Genomic DNA, 27,612 nt, shown 5'->3' with positions numbered 1-27,612 from the left:
AACGTCCAAGTGGGCATTTTTGAAACTGGCTTTCTAGACGTCTTTCTGGTTGTTTTGTCTCCAATGCATCTAATTCTGAAGGGGGGTGTTAGAGGAATGTTTTAGGTGAGCATAAGGTGGGCCTTTTAGGACTTGGACATTCTGCAGAGATAATCAAACTTTTTTTATTTATTTATTTATATTCTTTTACAAATTGTTAAACAATTTAGTGGAAAAAAACAAAAAAAACAAATTATAAAATAATTCCACATTAATAACTAATTTCAAAGTCCACAAACTGAGGAGAGAGAATCCGTCACCTCCAAAGGAAGTTGGTTTTCAGGAATAGTTCATAACTAAATCACATTACAGAGTGCAGTTGGATTCAATTAACTAACTGTCTGATTGAGAGGCTCCATGGAGGCCTCTGAAGTTCTTCCAGCTGCCTTACCCTCAAGAAAAAAGTTCAGCTGATCAGGTTCATAAAATATATATCTAATGCTCTGATAGGTAACGCAGTATTTACAAGGAAAACGTAACTGAAAAGTTGCTCCCATACTCAAAGTTGACTGACGATAAGCCAAGAATTTCTTCCATCTGGCTTGCGTCCATTTCGAAACATCAGGAAATATTGAAATTTTGAAACCATGAAATTCCACATTATCAGTCTTATAGAATAGACGGAGAACTGCCTCCTTATCCTGAAGAAAAACGAAGGTTACCAGTAAGGTTGCTCTAGTAACTATTTCTTCTTGTTGAGATGTTTCCAACATACCAGTGAGATCCAATTCTCCTGGTAGGATTCCTTTGCCTTTATCTTCTTTAGGAATATCAAATAATATAGCTTTTCTAACGGTGGCATATTATTTTCAAGAAATTTCAATACTGATTTTAAGAAGGACTGAAATAAATCTCTCGATGTTTGAAATTTGGAAACCGGAAAATTTAAAAGTCTAAGGTTCAAGCTTCTATTTGCATTTTCCAAATTTTCCATTTTCCTAGTAAACAGACTTTTTTCCCTCAATTGTGAATTAATGGAAACCTTCACTTCTGCCATTGATTTTTTTTTAAATTGTCCATTCTACCGGACTGTTTTTGAAACTTCTCTTCAAAAGATTTAAATTGAGTGTTAGTGTTCTGTACTGAGGTAACAAAGATAATCAAACTTTTAACAAAACATCTAGGGCATCATTCAGATGTTTGAAGCTAGACCTGTTTTAAAAATGAATAAGGGTCAAAAAGGTACCCAAACTGACCAGATTATCACTGGAGGGATTAAGGCATGACTCCATCCCCTTATTCACCAGGGCAGGATTAATTCATCGAGGGCCCCTGGGCACACAAGTACACTGGGCCCCCCTGCCCCGCCCCACCCCACCATGTGCCCAGGCGGAAACAGGAAGCTGCGTCAGAGGGAAGCTTTGGGCAAGCAGCACCGCTTGCACAATTACGGTTGCCTTTCTTACCCGCGTTGCTTGCTTGTCTTAATTTCCGTCGATGGGGGGGCCGCGTTGCCGATTGGGGGGCCTCGTGTTTCCGATCGATGCCCATCGCCGTTTGGAAAAAACAATGTTGATGCCCACCTTCATCGGGCCCCTTGACCATTTCGGGCCCTAGGTACGTGCCTACTTGGCCTATTGGTTAATCCTGCCCTGATGGTCACCAGTCCTCTCCCACCACCAGAGATGTGAAAAAAGCAGTATATTCCAGGCTGTATTACAGCTTCAGATAGCCACACAGAAAGCTAAGCAGAGCAGAGGGGCCCTCGAAGGGGGTACTGCAATGAACATCACATAACATGGCCCATGTACAGATGTCACTATAACTTGCTTATATTGTATGGTGAGCCCTCCAAAACCTATACCTACATTAAGATAACTCCTGAAGGCAAAAGAGCTATTGTTGTGGTGTACAGGTGGGTACAGTAAGTTTTGGGTGGGTTTTGGAGGGCAGGTTATAGCGACATGGGTACCTGGGACTTTTTATGTGACATTCACTACAGTACCTCTTTGAGTGCTCCTCTGCCGTGCTCAGCTGTCTGTGGCCAGTTTGCTAAGAATGCTGGCTGCTTGGATATCAGAATAGCTTGTTTTTTGTGCATTTTTCATTTGGATGTATTTGTAGTCAAAAATGGCCAAAAATAATAGAAGTACTAAGGGCCAAAACGTCTAGATATGCAATTTTCAAACTAAAAAGATAGACATCTGGCAGTTTTGAAAATTAACCATTTCTATACTGGATTTCAGGATGTCTTTCTCAAAATGTCTAAACTCAGACTTAGGGGTCCTTTTATTAAGGTGCGCTAACTGATTTAGTGCACACTAAAGATTAGTGCGCGCTAAATGCTAAGATGCCCATCAGAATATAATGGATGTCTTAGCATTTAGCATGATCTAAATCGGTTAGCGCACCTTAATAAAAGGACCCCTTAGATGTCCTATCAAAAATGCCCCTCCAGGTGTCATTATATAATATCTCTTAAGTAGCTTCCTACTTGCCTATTTCAACTAAGTGCCCCCTTAAAATTAAAAAATCACTAATAATAAAACCCTAAGCGCGCATGCGCACTCCTACCTGCGTGATCCCTGCCTCCGTGGCCTGTGGCAGAGAAATGTTAAAGCATGCAGCGAATGCGCGTGCGACGTGTGTGCATATTTGGAGCGTGCGCGCATGACGGTTTACTGTATCCAGCAGTGGTTACTGTGTGCCGGTTGCCCTTTCCACTGTATACAACACAATGCGTGATTAAAAAAAAAAAAGTAGGTGGGAGAAGGGGCACGATAAATAGACAGACAGTGGGCAGGGACATTGACAGACAAACAGAAATAGAGACACACACACACTGAAAGACAGGTAGGTAGGAGTGAAAGACACACGCAGAAAGACAGGGGACCAGGGAGAGAGATAGAAAGAAAAAAAAAACAAAAACCAGACAGCAGACAAGGAGAGAGAGACACACAGAAAAAAAGACAGACAGACAGCGGCCAAGGAGACAGACAGCAAAAATGACAGACAGACATTCAGTGGCCAAGGAGACAGACAGCAAAAAAAGACAGACAGACATTCAGTGGCCAAGGAGACAGACAGTAAAAAAAGACAGACAGACATTCAGCGGCTAAGGACAGAGAGAGAAAGAAAGAAAGAAAGACACGGGGCCAGGGAGAGACACAGACAGAAAGAATGACAGACAGACAGGAGGCCAGAAAGACAGACAGCGGCCAAAGAGAGAGAGAGAGACAAAGAAAAAAAGACAGACAGACAGACAGCGGTCAAGGAGAGAGAGATGCAGAAAGAAAGACAGACAGAAAGCAGCCAATGAGGGAGCGAGACAGAAAGCGGCCAAGGAGAGCGAGAGACAGAAAGAAAGAAAGACAGACAGACACATTTATTCTAGCACCTGTTAATGTAACGGGCTTAAAGGCTAGTTATATTATAAAGTGGAAGAAAGTGCTAGCCATGTGCTTGAAAGAGAGAGCAACAGCTCATCCATTATCAATAGAGCCACTTGGAATTTACATTTTAAAAGGGATAGGATCATAGGACACTTCTGCACCTACTCTACCCCCTCTTTTACGAACGCATAGCGCGGGTTTTAGCGGCGGCAGCGGCGGCAACTGCTCCGTAAAAGAGGGGGTTAGGTTAGGAGAGAGATCATGAACATCAAATTTAGGGCTCCTTTTATGAATTCGCGTTAGGGCTTTAGCGCATGCCACATTGCCACACGCGCTAGACCTTAACGCCAGCATTGAGCTGGCATTAGTTCTAGATGCGTAGCGCGTGGTAATTTCCTGCGTGCGCTAAAAACACTAGTGCACCTTAGTAAAAGGAGCCCTTAATGCAGGGGTGTCCAATGTCGGTCCTCGAGGGCCGCAGTCCAGTCGGATTTTCAGGATTTCCCCAATGAATATACATGAGGTCTATTTGCATGCACTGCTTTCATTGTATGCTAATAGATCTCATGCATATTCATTGGGGAAATCCTGAAAACCCGACTGGATTGCGGCCCTCGAGGACTGACATTGGACACCCCTGCCTTAATGTAATATAACATATATATTTGTATATAACTTTTGCATAATAAGTATTATGGCAGGTTGTTTAACGCAGAAATTTTTTTTTTTTTTTAATTTATTCTGAGTTTCTCTTCCATTGCACTCCATCTGTAAACCAAGTCGCGCCCCTTTTATGGAGAAGACTCGGTATATAAACCTAAGGATTGGATTGTATTGTAGGGCTGACTTACTAAAAGATGTTTCTGTTTTAATGCATGTTTTTTCTGTTAATGGACATTATTAGTACATAGATCCCATTGCATAAACAGAGACCTGTGATAAATAGCATGCATTCATGTGTGCTAGCATGCAGTATATATATATATATATATATATATTTATTTTTTATTTTTTTATTTTTTTTTAGTAAATCTAGCCCATGTTGTTTATGCTGTACTTTAAAATATGTTTGGATATGATTACAGTTAAGACAGTGTGTATCATGTAATGTAGTATCACATAGTAACATAGTAGATGACGGCAGATAAAGACCCGAATGGTCCATCCAGCCTGCCCAACCTGATTCAATTTAAATCTTTTAAATTTTTTCTTCTTAGCTATTTCTGGGCAAGAATCCAAAGCTCTGCCCGGTACTGTGCTTAGGTTGAACTATATGCCACTGCAAAGTGGTGTGCCCCGAAGAGATTCCGGGTGTGCCACCAGAGATTTCAGAGTTTTACTTTATTTTAAAAAATTCCCTTCATAAGAATGTACACTAGAATAGATGGCATGTACATCGTGTATGCAAGAGTCTATCAATGTTATGAGCGCCTGTGTGCGTAAGGATACAATCTCCCAGACAAGCATCGTTCTTTGACATGATTGGTCCTTGAAAACTAAGGGCAAGTCATTTTATTTTTATTTTCTATGCAGCAGTTATCCTAAGTTGTGCAACAAATCAGTAACCGTTTGGATCTTATCTTTGCGAACTTGGATTTTCAGCTGACAGAAATTAAATCGAAGAAAAGAGACCGACTGCGGATGGTGGATGATGGAATGCGTGTTTGCTTGTTGACTATTGAGCTGTGCTTTGAGTTAATTTGCCCTCAAAAACAAGCGCATCCATCGCACCGATTAACAATTCTATTCTATTTACTTTAGTTTCACTGTTGTTACAATTACCCATACATAGCTTAAGTTTAAATAACTTTCAAATTTAATTTTTTGGTTGATTTTGCAATTTTATCATTTGAATTATAATGTGCCGCGAAAAACATTTGCTCCATTTACCCCCTCTTTTACTAAGGTGCGCTAACTGATTAGCATGCACTAATCGAATTAGCGTGTGCTAATCGAATTAGCGTGCGTTAAACGCTAACGCATCCATAGGCTAGCATGCAGGCGTTAGCGTTTAGCGCGTGCTAATTGGTTATCGCACCTTTGTAAAAGAGGCCCTAAATGTGTCAGAACTAAAAAAAAGTTTGAGAGACGCTGATCTAACATTTGGTAAAGGAGCGTCTAAGGGGTCCTTTTATAAAGCTGCGGTAGGGGTTTAACGCGTGTAATACTGCGCGTTAAACCGCCTGCTGCGCTAGCCGCTAACGCCTGCACTGAGCAGGTGTTAGTTTTTTAGCCGGCCACGGGGGTTAGCGCGTGATGAAATGTCCGACGCGCTAGCGCGGCTTAATAAAAGGACCCCTAAGTGTAATAATAAACCTGATAGTCAGCCCTGAATGTAAATGCTAGCTCCAGTCCATAGGGAGAGCTGGATGATGCAGGGGGTGGTTACAACCTTAAAGGGTCTTTCATCCCCCTAGGCCAGTGTTCTTCAACCTTTTTACACCTATGGACCGGCGGAAATAAAATAATTATTTCGTGGACTGGCAAACTACTGACTGAAATTTTTTTTAAAAAACTATCGCCGCCCGGCCCCGCGAGCTCAGTCCCACAAACCATCTGATCCCATCCGCACAAGCCTCAAATAGTTATGATTTTATATTGAACATATTTTATTAAAGTATAAAAAGAAACAATATCCTATAAAATTGTCATTTTATAAATACAAATAATACAGGGCAAAGATCAACAAAACCCCTGTCTCCCCTCCCCTTCACATATATCCCCTCTACTATCAAGAAAACTGAATAAGCCAAATTATTACAGAATGCTACACAAATATCATGTAACAGAATACCACAGTCACACATGGCAGGAATGGTGTTAGGGGAGTGGAACTAGGGCAACTGCCCCCTGGTCAGAGAGAGCCCTAAGCCAGCAGGAAGCTAAAGAAGCACTGCCTGGGCTTTGCACTCCCCAGTTATGTCTAACATCAGATCTAGCAAGATACATATTTCAAATCTGATATATTCTAATCACAAGATAGAAATAAAATTATTTTTTTCTACCTTTTGTCATCTCTGGTTTCTGCTTTCATTGTCTTTTCACTCTCTTCCATCCAGCGTCTGCCCTCTGTCTCTTCAGCCAAGCATCTGCCCCTTCCATTCACTGTCTGTCTTTCCCTGCCATCTCTCCTCCTGCCCCTCCCCAATTTGATCTGGCATCCATCATCTTCCTTCTGTTCCCCTCATGGTTTGGCATCTCTCTCCTTCCCTCCCCCCTGTGGTTTTTAGCATCCCTCTCTTCTCATTTCCTCCACTCAGATCTGATATCGTTCTCTCCTCTCTCTTCCCTTTCCTTTTCTTCTCTGGTCTTCCTTCTCTATTGTCTGCCTTCATCTAAATTAAATTCTTTCTTACTATTTAGTCCTGTTTCCCTCTTTTCACTGTGTCTACCCACAGCTTGTCACCCCTTTCCCTCACCACTCCATTATCTTACTAACTCTATTTCCTTCCCCCTTTATTTATCTCCTCCTTCCATCCAGTATGTGTTCTTTCCCTACTTCCATTCAGCATCTGCTCTCCCCTCTCAACTGATATCCATCTGCCTTCTGTTCTCTCTCCCTTCTTTTCACTTCCATCATCTGTCCCCTTCTCTCTCTCTTCTCCTCACTTCCATCATCTGCCCTCCTTCCCCTCACCTTTGCGGGTCACTTTCTTTCCCCTGAGGGTGGCTCATGTCAGAGGGGAAGCTTTGGCCAAGCAGAACCACTTGCAAGGAACAGTGGAACTTACTTGACGTCGATGCCGGGGCCCATCGCCGTTTGAAGAAAAAAAAAAAGTGGATAAAAGGGACCTGCAAAGATGAGAGGAAGGGAGACCTCCAGGACAGCTGCTCTTTGCTCTCCTTCAGTGGCCCAAGAGTCTTTAGGCTAGCGGCAGCTCTGTGTGCTTTTAACTTCGGCACAGAGCTGCCCCTAAGCAGTAGTTTAGCCGCGGTTTCATGAGGCAGCCTCGGGGCCTTTAATAGGCTGGCCCGCTTCAATGAAGCGATATAACAACTTCAATTGGAGGTATGATGGGAAGGGCAGGGGCGGGCAAGTGGAGGGAAGGAATGGGAAGAGGCAGCCGGGCAGAGAGGAGGAGGGGTGCCGGCGCCCCCACCAACATGGCACCCAGGGCGGACCACCCCCCTCGCCTCCCCCTTACTATGCCACTGAGTGGTACTTATATGAAATGAATTGAGGGTCTGAGTGGCCACAGCCGATGTGTTCCTTTTGTTGCTCCTGTCAGTTTCCCATGTGCCACTGAATGCTGCCGAAACAAAATTCTTTTTCGCCTCTCTCCGACAGTCATCATATGATTCGACAATATCTGTAAATTCCAAACAACCTACGATTCACCCAATAATTAAAATATTGGGTGTTCCCCTGGATCATAATCTAACCATGAAACATCAAGTTGACAATGTGGTCCGCAAGTGGGTTTTAAAAAAAAATGCTGTGGGAACTGCGCTCGCTTAGATCCTACTCTCACGCCCCTGCATTTAGAACTTTGGTTCAGGCTCTGGTGCTGAGCCAGCTTGACTACTGTAATATAGGGCTCCTTTTACGAAGCCACGTTAGCGGGTTAACGCATGTAATAGCGTGCACTAATTTTCCAGCCACGCTAGCCGCTACCGCCTCCTCTTGAGCAGGCGGTAGTTTTTCGGCTAGCGCGCGCTATAAAGGTGCGTGCGATAAAGCTGCCAACGCGGCTTCGTAAAAGGAGCCCATAGTCTACCTTGCGGGATTCAAAAAGAACATCTTACGACTGCGTATTATTCAGAATACTGCAATATATACAACCAAAGAAAATACGATCATGTTACTCGTATATAAAGTCGCCACTGGTCAGGCCCCACAATACCTGACAGATTCATTTGGATTTTTTTTCATCTCAGAAACACTTGAGAAAAAAACCATGCTTTGTTCGCCTTTCCACGAGCGACAACCCTCTTTCCAAGTTGCTAAGCACGATAGTGATTTCAGGCATTTGCGCTCCTTATCTCACTCTTCCCTTCAGTTTAGAAGGCAATTAAAGACTCATCTCTTTAACAAATCCATAGGCAATTAGATTTCTTCATTCGAATTATTTCTGTATCCTTATTACTCTTGTGTGAACCGCATAAGAACTGTGGTTATGTCTAGAAATTGATTTATTGTATTGTATATAATAGCAAATTTTCTCCAACATCTCAAGTAATTCAAGTAGTAAAGATGCAAATCTTAACTTCAAGGCTAATGCGTTTATATCATTCACTTCCAGATCTCAGCGACACCACTCACCGCTCAATATATCTCATCGTCACAGATCCATTCCATATTAATTTTTTTATATGATAATTCAATGACTTGTGCAAAGTGTTTATAGAAATAATTTAGACTTATCTTTTCTTAAAATGCTTTAGTCTGCGATCTGGGGAGATTCAACCCGACATGTTTCGCTACAGCGCTTTATCGAGGATTCTCCCAGAGCCGTCCTAAGCCATCAATGCTCACATCTATTTCTTCGAGACAAAGATCATTCATTTGTGGCATGGAGACGATAAGAGGAAAAAAAGTGTCACCCTAAGTGCTGCGCTTCTCAAACCAGTCCTTGGGGCACTGCCCAGCTAGTTGGGTTTTCGGGATGTCCACAATGAACATGCATGAGATAGTACCAAGGAGATCGGTGAATGCAAATCTATCTCTCGCATGCTTTACTGTGGATGTGCTGAGTGAAAGGGTGTGGATATTCGAAAACCCTGTCTGGATGTGCACCAGGGGCTGGGCTGAGAAGCGCTGACCTGGTGTATCATATTTTTTACTGTGACAGACCAAGGGCACACCTTGTCCGGCATCAGATCTCTCCCAGCAGTAACTGGTAAGCACATACAGGAAATGTACTGGAATGATGACTGATGCCAGACCTCAAGTGCCGGCTATTCACAATGGATGAGATATAGTTTCATGCATTGCCTTCAATGTATACACATCAGTCATATATATTCATTTCTGGCTATCAGGGAAACAGACCTTTTTGTGGCTCTGAAGAGCTAGAGCAGGAGTGGGCAAACTTTTTTGGCTCGTGGGCCACAATGGGTTCTTAAATTTGACAGAGGGGCCAGACCAAGAGAATCTTTCTATCTCTTCATCCCTCCCATCCCCCTGTGCAGCAGAACCCTTGCACAGCTTCTATCCTTCCCTCCTTCCTTCGTGCAGCAGAATCCTTGCCCAACTTCCATCCTTCCCTCCCATCCCTTGTGCAGCAGAACCCTTGAACACCCATCCCCGACAGGCAGCTGAACCTCCGCTAACCCTCCATCCTTCCCTCCCATCCGAACCCCGCCAACCACAAGCCCTAGATACCTCCATCCAGAGCAGCATTGGGCCGGCAGCACTCTAAACAGGCCTTCTCTCATTGGGGGGTCTTCCGTATGCCGCGTTACTGATAACATCATCAGTGATGTGGCAGAGGGAATTCTCCGACAAGAGAAGGCCACAAAGCAGCCTGTTTAGAGTGCTGCCGGCCTGACCCTGTTCTGGAGGGAGGTATGTAGGGCTCGCGATTTGCGGGCCGGATTAAAAAACTAAATGGGCCAGATATGGCCTGCGGGCCGTAGTTTGCCCATGTCTGGGCTAGAGCCTCGCACACCCTGGACCAGGGCATGTATTCTGCCTCTCAGTATCCAGCAGCTATGAAAGTATTCATCTTAGATGCTAAGCTACATCTTTAAAATGCAGCCGAGGGCTAAAGGAAGGAAAATTTTAAAAAAGGAAACTTCATCTTGGAGTTCCGGTTCCTAAAATGAGCATTCCTCTTGCTTCCATATCACATTCTGTCACCTGTCGAGAGCGTAGCTCAGCAATCTGCAACCACCCTACCATAGGACTGTGGGCAGGCACAAAAATGCGGAAGAGGCACCGTAAACAGCCTGCAGGTATTCTGCAAGTAACATCCGAAGGAGTCTTAAGTTATAAAAGATCTCTTACTGTAGGCATTTGTTAGGCCTGGCTCCGGTCAGCAGGTTGTGAGTGCTAATTAGGAAACCTCTACTGTGCATGTGATGATACACGGAAAATACTGAGCAGGCGTTACGAAAATGGCAGCTGGAATAGAGAAATTTGGTTGGGAATAAGAAGCACCTTCTCAGTTTTTTCTCAGCCATGTTGTACAACCAGCTTCTGGTCTGGCCTTGTGTCCCAGAAAGGGTGGGTACCCACTGCCTAAATGTTTAGATGCTCTGAAAACTCCTGACTCCCACTCACTGCTGTCAGATACCTAGACCCATTGTATCATTTCCTCTACCACAATCTCCCCAACCCCGAAATGTCCTGTCTAAATTAGACTGTAAGCTCTTCTGAGCAGGGACCATCTATTGTATGCTAAAATGTACAGCGCTGTAGTAGTAGTAAGAGGGCACAGACACAGCGCATTAAGAGTATTTATTAAAAGTACTTAGCCCTTAGGGAAAGCAACGATCACCCCAGGCCATATCAAAGCTCAGCCGCAAAAATCAATCGAGAAAGCCCTGCTACATACGACTGCCACTGTTATTCTTGCAAAGGCCACCTGGTTTCAAGTTTCAAGTGTAATAATCTAATCTAATCTAATCCTGAGGTTTGTATACCGCATCATCTCCACGTTCGTAGAGCTCGACACGGTTTACAGCAGGAGAAATAGGAAGGAACTACAAGAGAGGGTTAGAGGTAGAAGTGTGAAGAAAATTGAGAGGACTTGTTATCTACGCAGTATCATATATTTCAATGCGTATAACAATTTTCCAATACATAAAATAAAAAAGGGTGGTTGTCATTCTACAGTGCCTTTGCGCTTCAGGTATAGGCTAGCAAATTATTTACCCACACTATAAGGAGTTTCTTATCGGCCTGAACTTCTGTAATCAATTTTCTGCATCATTTGCAGCCTCAGAAATCGCTCCTCAAATCTCCTGGCAGAGACTTTTTTTTAACCCTTTCAGGACCATAAGGATCGTAGGCCAATTTTTGTGGTTTTGACGACATTTTTATGGTAAAAAGGGCTTGCAGATGCCAAAAAATTGATTTTTTTTGTGAAATATCATTATTTTTTAAAAAAAAAAATCACACTTCTGGCTTATGGACAGTGTGGCAAGTGAATCTTCTCGTCAATCTGGCAACGACGCTAATGAATGAATGTCGGAACCAGTTTGTTTACATAAAGGCAGTATCATATGGAATCCGTACATATCAAATTTAGAACTGTAGACTATCCCAATCAAAATTTATAGGATTTTAAAGTTATGGGACAAATATGTCCCTTGGTCCTGAAAGGGCTACAAAAAAGTTTTTAACTTAAAAGAGTTATTATGCCACTGACCGGCTGTAAAGAGAATAACCTTGCTCTTGCATTATGAAAACAAGGGAACATTGCTTTTAGTTCCCAGCTGGAAACGTCTGCAAGGAGCCCTCTGTAAAACGAGAGCACACAGGCAATGCAACTAACCCCGCAGATTTGGAAGAGGTGAGGAATGACACATATAATTCAGCCGTGCCTTACCTTGGGAACAGGTTTTGGGCAGTGATCCTTTGAAGCTCCAAGCTAGCTGACTGTGAGGTGCAGGTGGCTTGTGGCAGTCGCCTCTCTTCCAGCTCCGGACTCTGCAGGTGAGGAGGGTGTTGACTCTCTTCTGCACTGCGAATGGGTGGAGCACTCAGCTCACCACCCACAGCTTTGAGTGGAAACACTTTCATTTCCACGGACTATCCAAAATTATCCAGAAGTCTATCATTATCATTTAGCACTGGCGGTCCTGAAGCAGGAGCCTCAGACTGAGCTTCCTGCTTCCAATTTTTAAAAAAGGTACGGGGGAGGTTCGTGTGTGTTTGTGGGGAGGGGGGGGTCCAGTGGCAGGAGGGAGTGGGCATCCCTCCTGCCATTTTAGACGGGTTTGGGGGGACAGTGGTTCGGGGGTGCCTGGCACAGGGGGGCATGGCATTGGGGTGTTCTGCTTGGCAGGAGGGAATGGGCACCCTCCTGTCAATTTTCTCTCGTGCCGCGTTTGTCGGGGGTCGTCGGGGAAGACCGTCAGTGGAGGACTTTTTTTTTTTCTTTTTTGACTGGAAACACTTTCATTTCCATGGACTATCCAGAATTCGATCATGAAGACTTATTTCCAGAAAAACAAGCTCCTGTCAAATATTTTCTCTGTGAACCTTGTGATTTGTCTTGACATGCTGAGATAAATCATTCCATCCTAGACCTTTGCACTAAGACCTTCCGTATCTATCAGGGATGTGCATTTGTTTGAAATGATGTGAAAAATATCAACCACTTGTCCCATGTCATATTGTCAAACAAAAATGGCAGGAAAATAGCACAAAATGTTGTCCCCCCCCCTTCCCCCGTGTCATTAACATTGCACACTATTCCAAAGAGCATGCACTTTTTGCAAAGATGATCTACACTTCCTGACATAGTGCACATGTGAACACTATTGGAAAGAGTAAGCACTTTATCTGAAAGAGTGTGCATTCTTTGTGAATAGTTTGCACTCTTGGAGGGTAATAGATCGCCTACAGGTAGGTACTTAGAAGAGTACGCAATTGCCATTATTGAAACTAGAAAAAGTCTGCATTTACATACCTAACTTTAGGCCAGCTTGATGGCTGGTGTAAAAGTCCACCCCTACTAAGGCGCTCTTTTACTAAGGGCTCCTTATATTAAGGTACGCTACATTGCCGCGCGCACTAACCCCACGCTACGTGCCAAAAACTAATGCCAGCTCAATGGAGGCGTTAGCGTCTAGCATGCACGCTAAAACCGCTAGTGCAGCATAGGAAAAGGAGTCCTAAGGTGCGCTAATCAATTAGCGCGCGCTAAACACTAATGCGTGCATGTTAGTCTATGAACGCAGTAGCGTTTAGCGTGCGCTAATTCAATTAGAGCACGATAATCGGTTAGCACACTTTAATAAAAGAGGGGGTAAATGCTAGTATTCTATAACCTGGACACATAAGTGCTAGGCACGCCCCTGACCCGGCCTTGCCCCTCCCATGTCCATGCCCTCTTGCAGTTGGGAGAGATGGATTTTGCATGCATAAAATATAGAATTGCAACTAATGGCAGTTACATGCAAAAATGTTAATTAGTGCCAATTATTGGGTGTTAATACCAATTAGCACCTAATTACATGCCCAACTGACACTATTCTTTAAATTGCACACACAAGTTTCAAGTTTCAAGTTTATTTTAATTCTTAATATATCGCCTATATAAACATTCTAGGCGATGTACATAATATATTAAAACATAGAAACATTAATATACTTTAAAAACAACAAATTTCAATAATGACTAACAAGAAAGCGGGGAAAAAGGGGACAAAGTTACAATAAGGGCATAGGAAAAAAGGGAAAAAACAAAAGGTTGGGTAAATTGTTACAAGGCACTCTTTATGAATATTAATTTAGATCAAGTAGATACGTTAAAATATTAGAGATCGTAGGCGTCCCTAAACAAATAAGATTTTAAAAGTTTTTTAAAAGCTGAGGTATCATGTTCCATTCTAATATACTGAGGGAGGGAGTTCCATGATTGCGGGCCTGCTACGGTAAAGATGTCTGCTCTTCTCGTACCGATGATTTTTAAAGAGGGGATAGTTAGTAAATTCATTTCTGATGAGCGTAAAGAGCGTTGTGGTTTGTAGGGGATTAGAGATTTTGAAATTTGCCGCAATAAGCTCAGCAGTTGCGTCTGCTTACAATCAGGCCTATGCACTTCCCTAGGCTTCCAGAGGCACCCACAATGTAGGCAGCCTGCCTCAGAAGGTTTAAAAAAACAAAACAAAACATGCGTTCCGGTTGACTACTTAGGCAGCAGTTGGCCACCTACAATCAGGATGCCATTTATAGAATTTGGCCCTTAAAGTCTTATTTGTTTAAAAAGTTGTTATTGGTTTATTTGGATTTATATATTTCGTAAAGTTGTTTGTTATCCACTGTGAACCTGTTTGTGGGAGCTGGCGGAATACAAGTACTGATACCATTGCCATATCAGTAAAATATAAGGCTCCATTCATGGTATCATGGGCTTGAGGTGTCATTGGGGCTTGCGCGCATCTGAGAAGCTGAACACTATGTCATCGGTAGTTTCACTACCAGCAGGGTCTCCCAAGGTGGAAAGGTTTCCACGGAGATGTCAGACTAACGATGTACCAGCCATCTGGGCAGCAGTAGATGGGCAGCGTTGGAGGCGGAGGCAGTGGCGTACCTAGGGTATGTGGCACCCCATCATTTTTTGACACCCCCCCATGTAAAAAAATATTTTTTGTAATAACCATGAAAAATAAATGGTCATAATAGAAACAGGCACTGAAAATTCTCTTTTATTGAACCTCATATATGAAACCATTAATCCAAACATAACATAAATTATGTCTGAATTGTCATGACATCAGAAGTACATATGGAGTAGTTGCAGGTGATGCTTGGGACAGTTCTGATTGTGTTAGTTCGGTTTTATGTGTTTTTGAATAGAAGGGTTTTTATTTCTTTTTTGAAGGTTTTGTAGTCTGTGGTCGAGGTCAATAGGTTGTAGAGTTGGGGGGTCGAGTGTTAGGAGGTTGTCTAACAGTTTTTTTTCTTTTGTCGATTTTGGTTGGAGGGTGTGTAAATGGTGCGTGAGTTCTCCTATGTCTGTTTGAAGTGGATTGAATTATTTAGCTGAAGAAATTAGTTACCCCCCATTCCACACACATTAATTCTCTTCCATTTTTGTTCCCATTATAAAAAACACTGATAAGTTCCCAGAAAAAAAATACATTAAAATAAGAAGTGAAAACAAAGGCCCCTACAGATGAGAACATAACATAAGAATGGCCTAACTGGGTCAGACCAATGGTCCATCATGCCCAGTAGCCCATTCTCATGGTAACCAATCCAGATCATTAGTACCTGGTCAAAACCCAAAGAGTAGCAACATTCCATGCCACCGATCCAGGGCAAGCAGACACTTCCCCCATGTCTTAATAACAGACTATGGACTTTTCCTCCAGGAATTTGTCCAAACCTTTCTTAAAATCAGCAATGCTATCTGCTTTTACCATAACTTCTGGCCACATCATTTTTAAGCTTAGTTCTTTCCTTCCAAACAGAGACCTTGCTAGATGTCAAATACAGAAAGAACAAGGTAACTTCACAAGGACTTAGCTGTGCAGGAAATGTGAATCTCTTCATACACCCACCATATAATGCAAAAATGTGTAAAGATCTGTTTTTTTCTTTCGATCACTACATAGTCTAATGCCACACAAGCAGCGCTGTTACAAACATATTCTGAAGGTCAATGCTAAGGTGGTTAACAAAGTTTCCTTCCTTGGACCACAAGGAAATACTGACAAACCACTAGAAGAGATCCCAAAACAACTACCCAGGCACAACACTCAAAGACCCACTCAATGTGTGAACCAGTTGAGTGGAGTGGACTAACTGGGGGGTGGAAATGGGCCCAGAGTTTGCTCAGCAGAATTTCCCAGACCACCTCTTCCTCTCAACACATTGACACGCTGCCACCACCACCACCACCATTAGGAACACCTCAACGGGTAGGCCAGCAATGCTTATAAACTTTATAAAACACATTATTATATTTTCTTATAAAGCACATATTTTAATTGAACTCTCTGACATCCTCAGCCTTGCCATTCACAAAAATAGAAGGAAGAAAAGTTCCCATTTCCTGCTGTCTCATGTCCCCAGCCTATACAATATTTTTCTTCTGCAGACCCTTCAAAAGTCTGACCAAATCCTCGTTTCACTTGCATTATAAAGTACTGAGGATGCTATCTCTCTCCAATCCCAGGTCCTAAAGTCTAAGACAGTAGTGCAAACTAGTGCTGCCCGATTCAAGAAAAAAAAAATTTCGATTCGATTCAGCCTATTGAATTGGTTTTTCGATTCAACTTTCCTGCCCAATTGGGTGTTTGTATGTTTTTTTTAAAACATCCTGGTGGGTTTATTTTATAGCTTTTTCACCCCCCTTTGGCTTCTCCTAACCACACTGGCGCTGTGGTGTAAATAAAATAAAGAAACAAAAAAGACTTTTCCTCTCTGTTAAATCCTAGCTCACATTTGCGGTCTAACACCAGCTCTGGTAGGATACACATTTCAAATCTGACATATTGTAATCACAAAACAGAAAATAAAATTAGTTTTTCTACCTTTTGTTGTCTGGTTATTTTTCAAATCTTGTTGGTCCAAGGCTCTGGTTGTCTTCTGATAACTTGCTTGCCAGGGTCTCTTTCTTCCTTCTTTCTGCATGCTAACCATCCATCTGCAATCTCTGTCCTCCCCGTTTCCCTTCCCTCCCCAGGAGGTCTGGCATCTATCCTTTTTTCGTCTCCCTCCACAGATCTATCTTTTCTTAACTACCCTTTCATCCAGCATCTCTCCCTCCTTCCCCACCACCCCAGGGTCCACCATTTCCCCTTTCTTTTCCCAACTACCCTCTTATCCAGTATCTCTATCCCCCCCTCCACACCATCCCTTGTGTCTAACTTCTCTCCCTTTCTGTTCCTTCCCTCTCTAAAAACTATGGTCCATCATCTCTCCCTCTTCTCTATTTTCAGACCCATTATTTCTTCCCACCCAAAGTCTGGCATATGCGCGTCTCTTTGAACTCCCTCATTCCCTCCGTGTATTTCTACACCAGGGCCCCCTTTCCTGAAGGCCTGTCCCCCCCTTAAAGGTCTGCATCCCACCCCTGAAGGCCTGCACTCCCCCCCGAAGGTCTGCACCCCCCCCCCCGAAGGCCTGCACCCCCCTTGAAGGCCTGCCTGCCTGCTTGCCTGTCCCCCCTCCCTGAAGGCCTACCTGCCTGATCCCCTTGAAGGCCTATCCCCCCTTGAAGGCCTGTCCCCCCCTTGAAGGCCTGTCCCTTCCTTGAAAGCCTGCCTGCCTGTCCCCCCCCTTGAAGGCCTGTCCCTCCCTTGAAAGCCTGCGTGCCTGCCTGACCCCCCCCTTGAAGGCCTGTCCCTCCCTTGAAAGCCTGCCTGCCTGCCTGACCCCCCCCCTGAAGGCCTGTCCCCCCCTTTGAAGGCCTGCCTGCCCCCCCCCTTGAAGGCCTGCCTGCCTTTCACCCCTCCCTCCCCCTTGAAGGCCTGCCTGCCGGCCTGCCTGCCCACCCCACCCCGAAGGACCGCTTGCCCCCCCTGGCCTCCCTGCACCACCTGAATCAGGCCCTGAGGGGGTGCTCCCGGCCTTGAGTTCAGTCTCCCCCCGAAGGACCACTCGCCCCCCTGGCCTCCCTGCACCACCTGAATCAGCTCGCAGTGGGATCGCGATGTTAGCGATCCCTTCGCTGCTTCGGAGCTGCTTCCTCCGCCGTGGTCCCGCCCCTTCTCTGACGTCAGAGAAGGGGAGGAGCAGGACCGCGGCGCAGGAAGCAGCGCCGAAGTAGCGAAGGGATCGCCGACATCGCGATCCCGCTGTGGGCTGCTTCATAGGTGGTGCAGGGATGCCAGGGGTGCGAGCGGTCCTTCGGGGTGGGGGGGGACTGAATGGCAAGGCCGGGAGCACCCCTCTCAGGGCTGGCACCCGGGGCGGACCGCCCCCCCTCCCCCCCTTAGTACACTACTGAGCGGAGGATCACATTTGATGTGACATCAAATTTATACTGTGCAGAAGAAAGGCCTGGCAATCTACTTCTGTATTCTGCCTCAAAACCATGATGATGTTCACCAAGTCACTTGGACTCAAACAAGAGTCGATGGCTACTGCTACTATCCATTCAGTTGTGTTTGACCCTTGGATACTCTGTAGGCCAGTCCTTGCCGTGCTTCCCTGCTTTCTGCGGCTTCTTTCAATTGCTTGATGTTCATTTCTGTGTCATTCTTGATGGCATCCAGCCAACGGGCCTTTGGTCTTCCCTGCTTCCTTTTACTACTGACCATTCTGAGTAGCACCTCCTTTTCTAGTGAATTTGCCCTCATCGCATGTCCAAAATAGGTCCTTTTCTGTCTGGTAATCTAGCCTTCCAGGGACCACTCTGGGTTTATATGATCAAGAACATCTTTGTTGGTGATCCTAGCTGTCAATGAGATTCGTAGAGGTCTTCTCCAGCACCACAGCTCGAGGGTGTCGAGTTTTCTCCTATCTGTTTTTGTGAGTGTCCATGTCTCGCAGTCATATGTTGCGTCTGGGAACACAATGGCAGTGATCAGTCTTTGTCTGATGGTGACTGAGATGTCCGTGCACTTCCATATTTGGTCCATGCTCACCATGGCCGCACACCCCAGTGCTAATCGACGCTTGATCTCTGCTGTCGAACCTATCACAAAATATAGGGACCAATATTTACTATGATTCAAATGGTTAGGAGAGGCCCTTGGCTATTTAAATCGTCTGCCCAGGGCTAACCGGTAACTTTCAGTACCACTTGGCTGGTTAAGTGCTGAATATCAACTTTCAGTTGACCAAGGTAACTTTATACACAGGGCCACATAAAATAAAGCCCTATCTTTACGAATTTTATTTATTAACCGCCTTTTCATTATGAGATTTACCCAAGGCGGTTTACAATACATTGAATAGTAATCAGGTACTCTAAAGCAGTGTTCTTCAACCATCGGTTCATTGACCAGTGCCAGTCCACAGAAATTTCCTGGCGGTCCACAGGGCCAGCATGTGCATCAAGCCCAAAACAGTGTTCTTCAACCGCCAGTCCATGGTGCGATCGATGCGGCGTTATCTTCGAGCCAGCTCCCTCTTCCTAACTGATTCAGTGCACAAAGCCATGGGCAGTGGCTCCTACGGGCATCCTGCGCCTGAACCGGAAGCCTTCTCTCTGACGTTGCAATGTCAGAGGGAAGGCTTCCAGATGAGGCACGGGACGTGCAAGGTGCAATTAGTACTATTATGGGGGCAGGGTCTGGGGTGGAGACTGGGTAGAGATGGGCGGGGTCTGGCCCATGACTTAGCCCCGTGTTCTTCAACCGCCGGTCCACAGACCGATGCCGGTCCACAGAATAATTCTTTTATTTCTGCCGGTCCATAGGTGTAAAAAGGTTGAAAAACACTGCTCTAAAGTATTTTCCTTATCTGTCCCAGCACGCTCACAAACGAACGGTGGTATCTGGGGCAATGGCAAGTTAAGTTAAGTGAATTGCCCACAGTCACAAGGAACAGGCTGGGAATAAACACAGAACCTCAAGGTGCTGAGACAGCAGCTCTAACCACTAGGCCACACTGGTTGAGTGCTGGATATCACACTAAATTGGCTATGGGCTCCTTTTATCAAGCCGCGCTAGCGGTTTAACACACGTAATAGCGCACGATAAAACCGCTGGCCATGCTAGCCGCTAACGCGCAGGCGGTAGTTTTATGGCCGGCGCGCGGGTTAGCGTGTGCTTAAAAGTTGTGCGCGCTAACCATGCTAGCGAGGTTTGGTAAAAGGAGCCTTATGTTTTTTTGCCAGTACCGTTTACCCATAAATTCAACACTACAGTCCAGATATGGCCCAGTATTGGATTTGCGGAGATAACACCTGCGGCGCTCAACAAAACTCTGATCTCAGCCAGCTGAATATAAAACCCCTTGTCTCTAAGGCTGGCAACCCCCAGAGGCCACGGCTTCCCATTTCGGGAACAGCATTTTCCATTTTGAATCCTGTCAGCACTTCTGATTGCCCATGCATACATAATTTGGTGAGAAACACGATTAAGATTGCTGGAAGGAAAGCTAGAAGCCCTCTAAATGCTCAACGCTGTGTTTCGTTGACATAATTGCATATCAATGGAAATGAGGTTATTAATTTTTAAAGTCCCTCATTCTTTTTGCTTTTCCCACTGACCCAGAATCGAGCTGTACTACAATGCCGACTCCAAGTCTTAATGATCTATGTGTGAATTGCCTGGATGGTAAATCATTCACTTGTGCTGGAAACTGCAGCCAGCTAATGGTGGTGGGGGGGGGGGGGGGGAGGGATAGGGAGGAAATAACTAGCAACTCCAAATGATGGGATTGAATGTAAAAATATGAAACTTTAGTGAAAAGGGCATGTTTAGAAAATGACTCATAATGCAATTACAGTAAAACCTTGGTTTGCGAGCATAATTCGTTCCGGAAGCATGCTTGTAATCCAAAGCACTTGTATATCAAAGCGAATTTCCCCATAGGAAATCATGGAAACTCAGATGATTCATTCCACAACCCAAAAACTTTAATTAAAAATACTATACGTACTTGTATTGCAAGACCTCGCTCGTTTAGAACAGTCACTACACTCCCGCAGCGTCAGAGAGAGAAGAACCATCGACTCAGTTGTGATGATGTCACGCGTGTATACTGTATGTACTCGTATCGTATGTTCATCCTAGTGACTGTTTTTTTCCTTCATCTGCTATTACTGTATTTAATAAACAGAAGTGACTATTTAACCCTTGGACTGCCGCCTTTTGTGAGACCTCACTTTCTCATTGCTCTTTGTTCAATCGTGAGGTGGCTGCTTTCCTCATTTTGCCACTCTCTGAATAGCACCGGAGTGATCAGTGGTGATTTTTGCTATTATTATGCAGTACTTGTACAATCCCACTTTATTCCGGGACTAGTGGGTTATGTCTCTCTACCTGCCAGGACTTGTAGGAAGCCTTCTCACCTCAGCGGTGTCCCCTCAAGAACCAGTTTCTTTCCTACAAACCAGGCTGTAGGAGCTTGTCTTTTCTGCTCGTGTCTATTTTCTTTAAAATATGGACTTTTAGGGCTCCTTTTTACCAAGGCGCGTTAGGGCCTTAACGTGTGGAATAGCGCACGCTAAAATGCCGTGCGCGCTAGCCGCCACCGCCTCCTCTTGAGCAGGCGGTGGTTTTTTTTGGCTAGTGCGCACTATAGCCCGCGCTAATCCATTGCGTGCGCTAAAAAATGCTAGCGCACCTTCGTAAAAGGAGAAAAGGAGCCCTGGGTTTGCGGTTTTCGCCCTCGCGCTGCAGAGGTTCTCTTTGGCGTTTGTACAGCCGTGAGAGGTGTCTGCTCTCCTCATTTCGCCACTATCTGAATAGCACCGGGGTGATCGGTGGTCATTTTTGGTGCTATGATGTAGATACTGCCCTGGAAAATCCATGGCTGGCTCCAGATATGAGCCATTCCTATCTAGAGAGATGCGCTAAAACCGTCAGCCACTTGTGTTTCAGTATGGCAAAATGATGCCTCTGTTTTGGAAATGAGGCAGGACATTTATAAAACAGCCTGCCTCTCCCTGTTCAAATGCCTAAAGAATTAAACGGAAGAGCGGTTGAGATGGCATAATCTTATGATTTTTGCCGATCTAGGGGATGTTTGTGTTGTGCAAGTCCTGAAATATGTACATATGAACATAAGAATTTCCGCTGCTGGGTCAGACCGGTGGTCCATTGCGCCCAGCAGTCCGCTCCCGCGGCAGCCCCCAGGTCAAGGACCTGAGCCTTAACTGAGTCTAGCCTTACCTGCGTACCTTGTGGTCTTGCAGGAACTTGTCTAACTTTGTCTTGAATCCCTGGAGGGTGTTTTCCACTATGACAGTCACCTTGGTTGAAGGCGGATTAAAAATGTTTTAAATAAATAAATATTTAATTCATAGACACCCCCCCCCCCCCCCGGAATTCCAAGGCAAAAGTGATGAATATCTATCACATGAAAGGTATTTCTTAGCAAATGTTTAAAAGGTGTTTTTTTTTTATTGCATGTGGGGACATAAGTTTACAACTGCTAAACTTGTTAATCTTTGACAGAGAAGAATGTGATTCTTCAAGACTTGAAACACCAGCTTTTTTATGCTCAACACCGAAGATGATGGATTGTAATGGACAATGCCAGATTCCCAAAACAAAACAATACTGCTCTAGATATTTCAGTATATAAAGACTTAAAGACTTCTGGTAAACTGGAAATCTACAAGAACGGGTGTAATCCAGCAAAGATATTTCTTTAATTTATAGCATTCTGGGGGGGTTGTTCACTCTCAAGATAGGAAACATTTGAGTTAGGCACTCTGTTTATTTTTAATTCAGCTCTGGTGAACTGTCTCCTGAAAAGACCTTTTAATTTTTCTGGGTTTTAAACAGATGTGCTTTCTAGATTTTTTTTTTTAAACTGGTCCAATGGCCCAGTGATACAGCTGTATATACACCCGGGTTTGATTCCCAGATCACGCTCCTAGTTTTCAGACAGACAGCATGAAGGATTCAGTTGAAGCATCCTTTATGACACTTGGGGGGGGGGGGGGGGTGAAAGGGATCCCAAGACTCAAGAGCAGGTTCTCAAGGTTCTAAGGAAACCATAGTCCAGACTTCTTAGCCACACTAGTGGCAGAAAGACAGGGAAGAGTTTGGGGTTCATGTTTGCACAATGCCACCTGGGGCACTTTCCAATTGAACCTGAAGCCCCAAAGAGAGAAACATTGTTCAGGAACTACTTAATAATACAGTTTTTATTATACTGTAATTTCTGGATATATACTGTAATGTGCAATGCTGATTAATATCTCCCCGTCTCCGCAGGAACTCAATTTTCCCGTCCCGTCCCCGTGAGTTTTGTCGCTGTCCTTGCCCCATTCCTGTAAGCTCTGCCTTATCTGCCCAAGCCTTGAACGCTTATGATTTTAAACTGTTTGAGGCTTGTGCAGATGAGGACGGAGCTTGCAGGATGGAGCAGAGACAGGAAAAGAACTCACGGGGATGGGACAGGAAAATGAGTTCCTGCGGGGACAAGGCCAAAATTGTCCCCGCGCCATTCTCTAGTAAGCACTTCCCAAAATTTTCATTTTTATGTTTGCTTTTTAAATTGTTGTCAAACAAATGTTGCTGCGATTATGTCCTATTTGCTTTAAATGTTGAAATTGTACTCTGAAGTCTGTTTTGTTTGTTTATGTTGTCATATTTTTATATTTTCGTTAATTTCATTTTATAAGTGTATATTTTAAATTCATGATTTTATTTGTCTTATGTATTGTTTTAGTATTTCTTGACCCCTGAAGCAGGCGTTCTCACACGCCGAAACATGGTGCCGTGTTAGGTCAACACCTCTGTGGATCCCTGTCAATCAACTCATTTATTTTGGAAACTTTGGCTCCTTTTTGTTTGTTTGGCTCCTTTTTGTTTGTTGTCCAATCCCACTTCTTTTTTAAAAAATCTATTATTCCATGGGGTTTTCTCTCTCGTTGGACTCTATTTGCACATAGTCCAGACTTTTTTTTTTTTTTTTTAAAGAAGGAGCATTTCTTTAAATGACCCCAGGAAGAAGCACATTAGTTCTGATGAGTTCTGAAATGCTTCTCCATGGCCACGGATTTGGACTTGGAGGATGAGATGTACAGCGTCAGCATCTATGAGACAACCATGGTTTTTTTTGTTACATAGAAGTTTCTGGACCCCTGTTCGTTTGCAGAAATGAGATAGTTCTAAATCTAATAGATGCTGGTGCTGACATCTTGAAATAGGGACACTGGATCATCTGTTGTTCTATTGTCCTTTGGTACTCAATTTTTGGATATGGGGACAGATTAATACTATACTGGGGTCATCGATTCCATTGACATATGATATAGTCATATGTGGGATGATATTACATACTAAAGCCCCCTTGGACAGATATAAATGTTGGCTTTTCCTTATTATGACCAGGAAAAATTGGGATCGCCTTAGTTTCACTTTTTGGGGGCAAATTTATGCTTATGTTATAAGTATGAGAAGATGAATGCTGACATGCTGGGGCATAATAAGTTATTTAAATTAGTTTGGGGTCCATTAACGGCTTTTGTGGCTTTATTTTCTGTTGTTTTAGCACACATCCAGGGGAGGGTGGAAGGGGGGGTATTTCTTTTGTTTGGTTTTACTCCCTGATTGAAAACGCTGAAAGGGAAAGGGGGGTTTTATCCTTTCTGTATTGTTACTGATCGATTATAATATTAATATATGTATGTATATTGTTTTGCACTTTTTGTTAGGTTTGAAAACTTAATAAAGATTTAACAAAAAAAAAAAAGTTCTGGTGAAGTTTGTGATTTTACACCAGCTGGTATTATTGCCCCGATGCTGTCGGATTTTGCCATAATGTGGCACTTGTTGGGCAACTGTTTTTAATTCCTGGGAGCTTTTATGTACCAATGAAAGCAGCTTTTCGTTACAAATTCTGTTTTGTTTTGTGTTTTTTTTAATGCCTTTTCTTATTTGCACAAACTGCACACTCGTTCCCAAACTGGTACCCATGGACTAGTAAGCATCCCAGGAGAGAAAATTTAATGCTAAGAAATGGAAGGCCATGCATTTGGACTGCAAAAACCCGAGGGAACGGTACAGTTTAGGGGGTGAAGAACTTATGTGCACGACGGAAGAGGGGGACTTGGGTGTGATTGTATGTGATCATGCGCCTGCGCACATCATTGCGTCTCATCTGCACATGTGCAGATGTGCTGTCTGACGAGAACAGGCAGCGGGGGGGGGGGGGGGGGGGGGAGGGGGAAAGGATTGGAGGCAGGGCTGGGGCAGGCTTAGGGTGGAACGGGAGTGTGACCCTGGTGGGGATGGGTGGGACTGGGCTGGTCTAGGGGTCCGTAACCTTGTATGTAAATAGTTTGGAGTTTCTGCTATCAAGTTTTAAGTTTCAAACTTTATTAAAAATGTGATTAATTGCCTAAACAAAGTTTCAAGGTGATGAACAATAAAATACAACCAATAGGTTTAATTTTTACTTTTTTTGCAAAGAGCAACATTTAGGGACTTACTAAACAATGACTAGAGACTTACTGGTACAATGGGGTAATAAAGGGAAGAATTACAGTATAATAATAGGAAAGGACAAAAGGAAAGGGAGCAAATAATGTCTAAAATTCTGTTCACCCAACCTTTAAGATGCAATTGCAACTTGGACCCTGCTGGTTTACTGCAAAGCAAGGGGCTGGCGAGAGACCTGGGTGCTGCGATTGAGCCTGGGATCAAAAGTGACTGTGAGAAATTTCAACTGACTTGGTTGTTTTGGGTTTTTTTTTTTGTGAGCCCTGGTGCAGAGCGGGCGAACCCACTGGCCCCAAAGAGCTGGCCGGAGCCCCGCCGCGGGGCGAGACACCAGGGCTACATATATTTTAAAAGCCAACCGTGGTAGCTGTAAGTGGATACCTTAAACAATGGGAACGTTAGTGGAAGAAGCGGGATATGAATGTTGGCTTCCCTAGTTGGCAGCCCGCTGCTCCAATCATCAGGCGACATCCTCTCTCCATATATTTAAAACTAAACTTTACATCGCTCTCTCACTTTCAATGTCTCCATTTCTTCATTCTGCTAATTGGTGTCTTTTTCATTTTTTTAAAATGCTAATTGTTTTATCAGGCAAAACATCCTCTTTGCGCCTAGTATAAGACTCACAGCATCGATACTAGATATAACTTTAACTGCTCAGCTGTTTCTCTTTAGTTCAAATTTCTGTATTGATTTTGTAATTGAATTTGCAATATAAGCTCCTGCATTCTGTCTGAACGTGTGTGTGTCAGACTAAAATGTGGCGACTCACTTTGTTTTACGCCTATGGAGCTGTGTAAAGACTGGGAGGAACTTTCAGAAGCCTCAGGATTTAGATTTTCTGAGAAATTTAATTAAAGACTTAGCAAACAAGACCTTTTCAATTGTCTTAGCTGTCGAATGTATTTATTTATTAACATGTTGGTCACGCCTTTTTCAGTTATAGCTCAAAGTGAGCTACATTAAGCTGTACTAGGCATTTCCCCGAAGGTCTTACAATCTAACCCCCCTCTTCTACTAAAGCGGGCAGCGCAGGCCGGCGTGGTAAATGCTCCGCCGCCCATAGGGATTGACTGGGTGTTGGCGCATTTGCCGTGTGGCACTCACTCCCACAGCTTAATAAAAGGGGGCCTATGTTTGTGTCTGGGGCGGTCAGTGGTGCAGCAAGGGCGAGAGGCGCCCGTGGCGGTGGTGCCCCTCCCCCGCCCCCTTCTACCGCGTGAGTGCCGCATCCCTCCCCCCATACCTCTATGACATTCTTGGCGCGCCAGCTTCGGCTCTTCCTCTGACATCACTTCCTAGGTGCGGGTCCAGGAAGAACCGACGCTGGTGTGACAGCAGCTTGGGGGTTTCTGCTTGCTCCAGGAACATTACAGAGGTACGGGGGAAGGGAAGTGATGCACACACACAGCAGTGGAGGGGAGCGTGGAGAGGAGGTGGGTGCCTGTGCCCTCACCAAGATGGCATCCAAGTTGGACTGCCTCCCCCTTACTATGCCACTGGGGGGCAATGGAGGGTTAATTAACTTGCACAAGATTGCAAGGAGCAGCGGTGGGATTTGAACCAGGATTCCCTGGTTTTCAGCCCTAATGTTTTAAACACTAGGGTTGGGCTGTCATTTATAATGACATAGGAAATATCAAATGACCTATCCCATGGCGTTAACAAATAAAAAGAAGAAGGAAAACATGTCATTCTGTGTGTGTGTGTGTGTAGGAGGGGGGTGGGGGAAGTGTCATTTGCCAATATTAGTACACACTGTTTGCAAAGAGGGTGCATTCTTAATGACACGACCTCCGAAATGGAAATGAAGACGAGCCAACACAAAACAAATATGAACAATGCTACAGATCACACAGGAAACGTAACAAAACAAGCATTTTTGGCCTACCCACCCCCAATTAAATCACTAGAATACTCCCGCAGTCCAAATTATTTAACAAACTCTAAAAAAAAAAAAACAGCTGAAATCTGGCAGGAATGGGAAGGGTCTACTTAGCTATTTAAAGTCGACAAGAGAGAAGTTCTTTCTTTTCTTTTTTCTTTCTTTCTGTAGGAGAGGCAAGACGAGCAGAGAGGCCGTTGGGCCACAGTTAGTACAGGGAGATACTGTGTGCAAAGGGACTTAGTGGGTGTAACAGACATTCACAAGAACAATAATCCTTCTGTAGACTGTTGTGCCTTGATAAGAACAATACTATTCAAAATATTTGATTTCATTAATATGTTAAACAAAGTAAAGATAAACCATTTTAAAACAGCAAATATTTGCATTATATATACATCTAATATTCTCTCTTAATATGTGATATGTATGTATGTATCTAACTACAGTATATGTGTGTGTGTGGGTATGTGTATGTACGTACTTATATATCTCATTAGGAGCCTAATGTAGTCATGTAATGTTATCTGGAGGAGGCAGAAAAAGGGAGGGGTCACTCACAGTTGATAATGAACATAGATCACAAACAGACGAAGCACGAGTCTTAATAAACAGCGATGTCTGAACTTCTTCTTCACTGACCTGGCAAACAATTTACCA

General features: G+C 44.0%; 1 protein-coding gene across 1 annotated transcript in view; it reads right to left on the bottom strand.

Annotated features, from left to right (window-relative positions):
* BCAS1 (brain enriched myelin associated protein 1) overlaps positions 1-12,060 on the bottom strand; it is a 122,617-nt gene extending 110,557 nt beyond the window's left edge. The window contains exon 1 of the mRNA XM_033962609.1: positions 11,867-12,060. Coding sequence (XP_033818500.1) covers positions 11,867-12,060 — 194 coding nt within the window. The remainder of the gene's footprint in view (positions 1-11,866) is intronic.
* Positions 12,061-27,612: the final 15,552 nt, after the last annotated feature.

This window comes from Geotrypetes seraphini, chromosome 11 (assembly GCF_902459505.1).
Source record: "Geotrypetes seraphini chromosome 11, aGeoSer1.1, whole genome shotgun sequence".
Taxonomy (NCBI): domain Eukaryota; kingdom Metazoa; phylum Chordata; class Amphibia; order Gymnophiona; family Dermophiidae; genus Geotrypetes; species Geotrypetes seraphini.
Note: the sequence above shows the minus strand (reverse complement) of the source record. Positions and strands in the feature narration are given on the sequence as shown.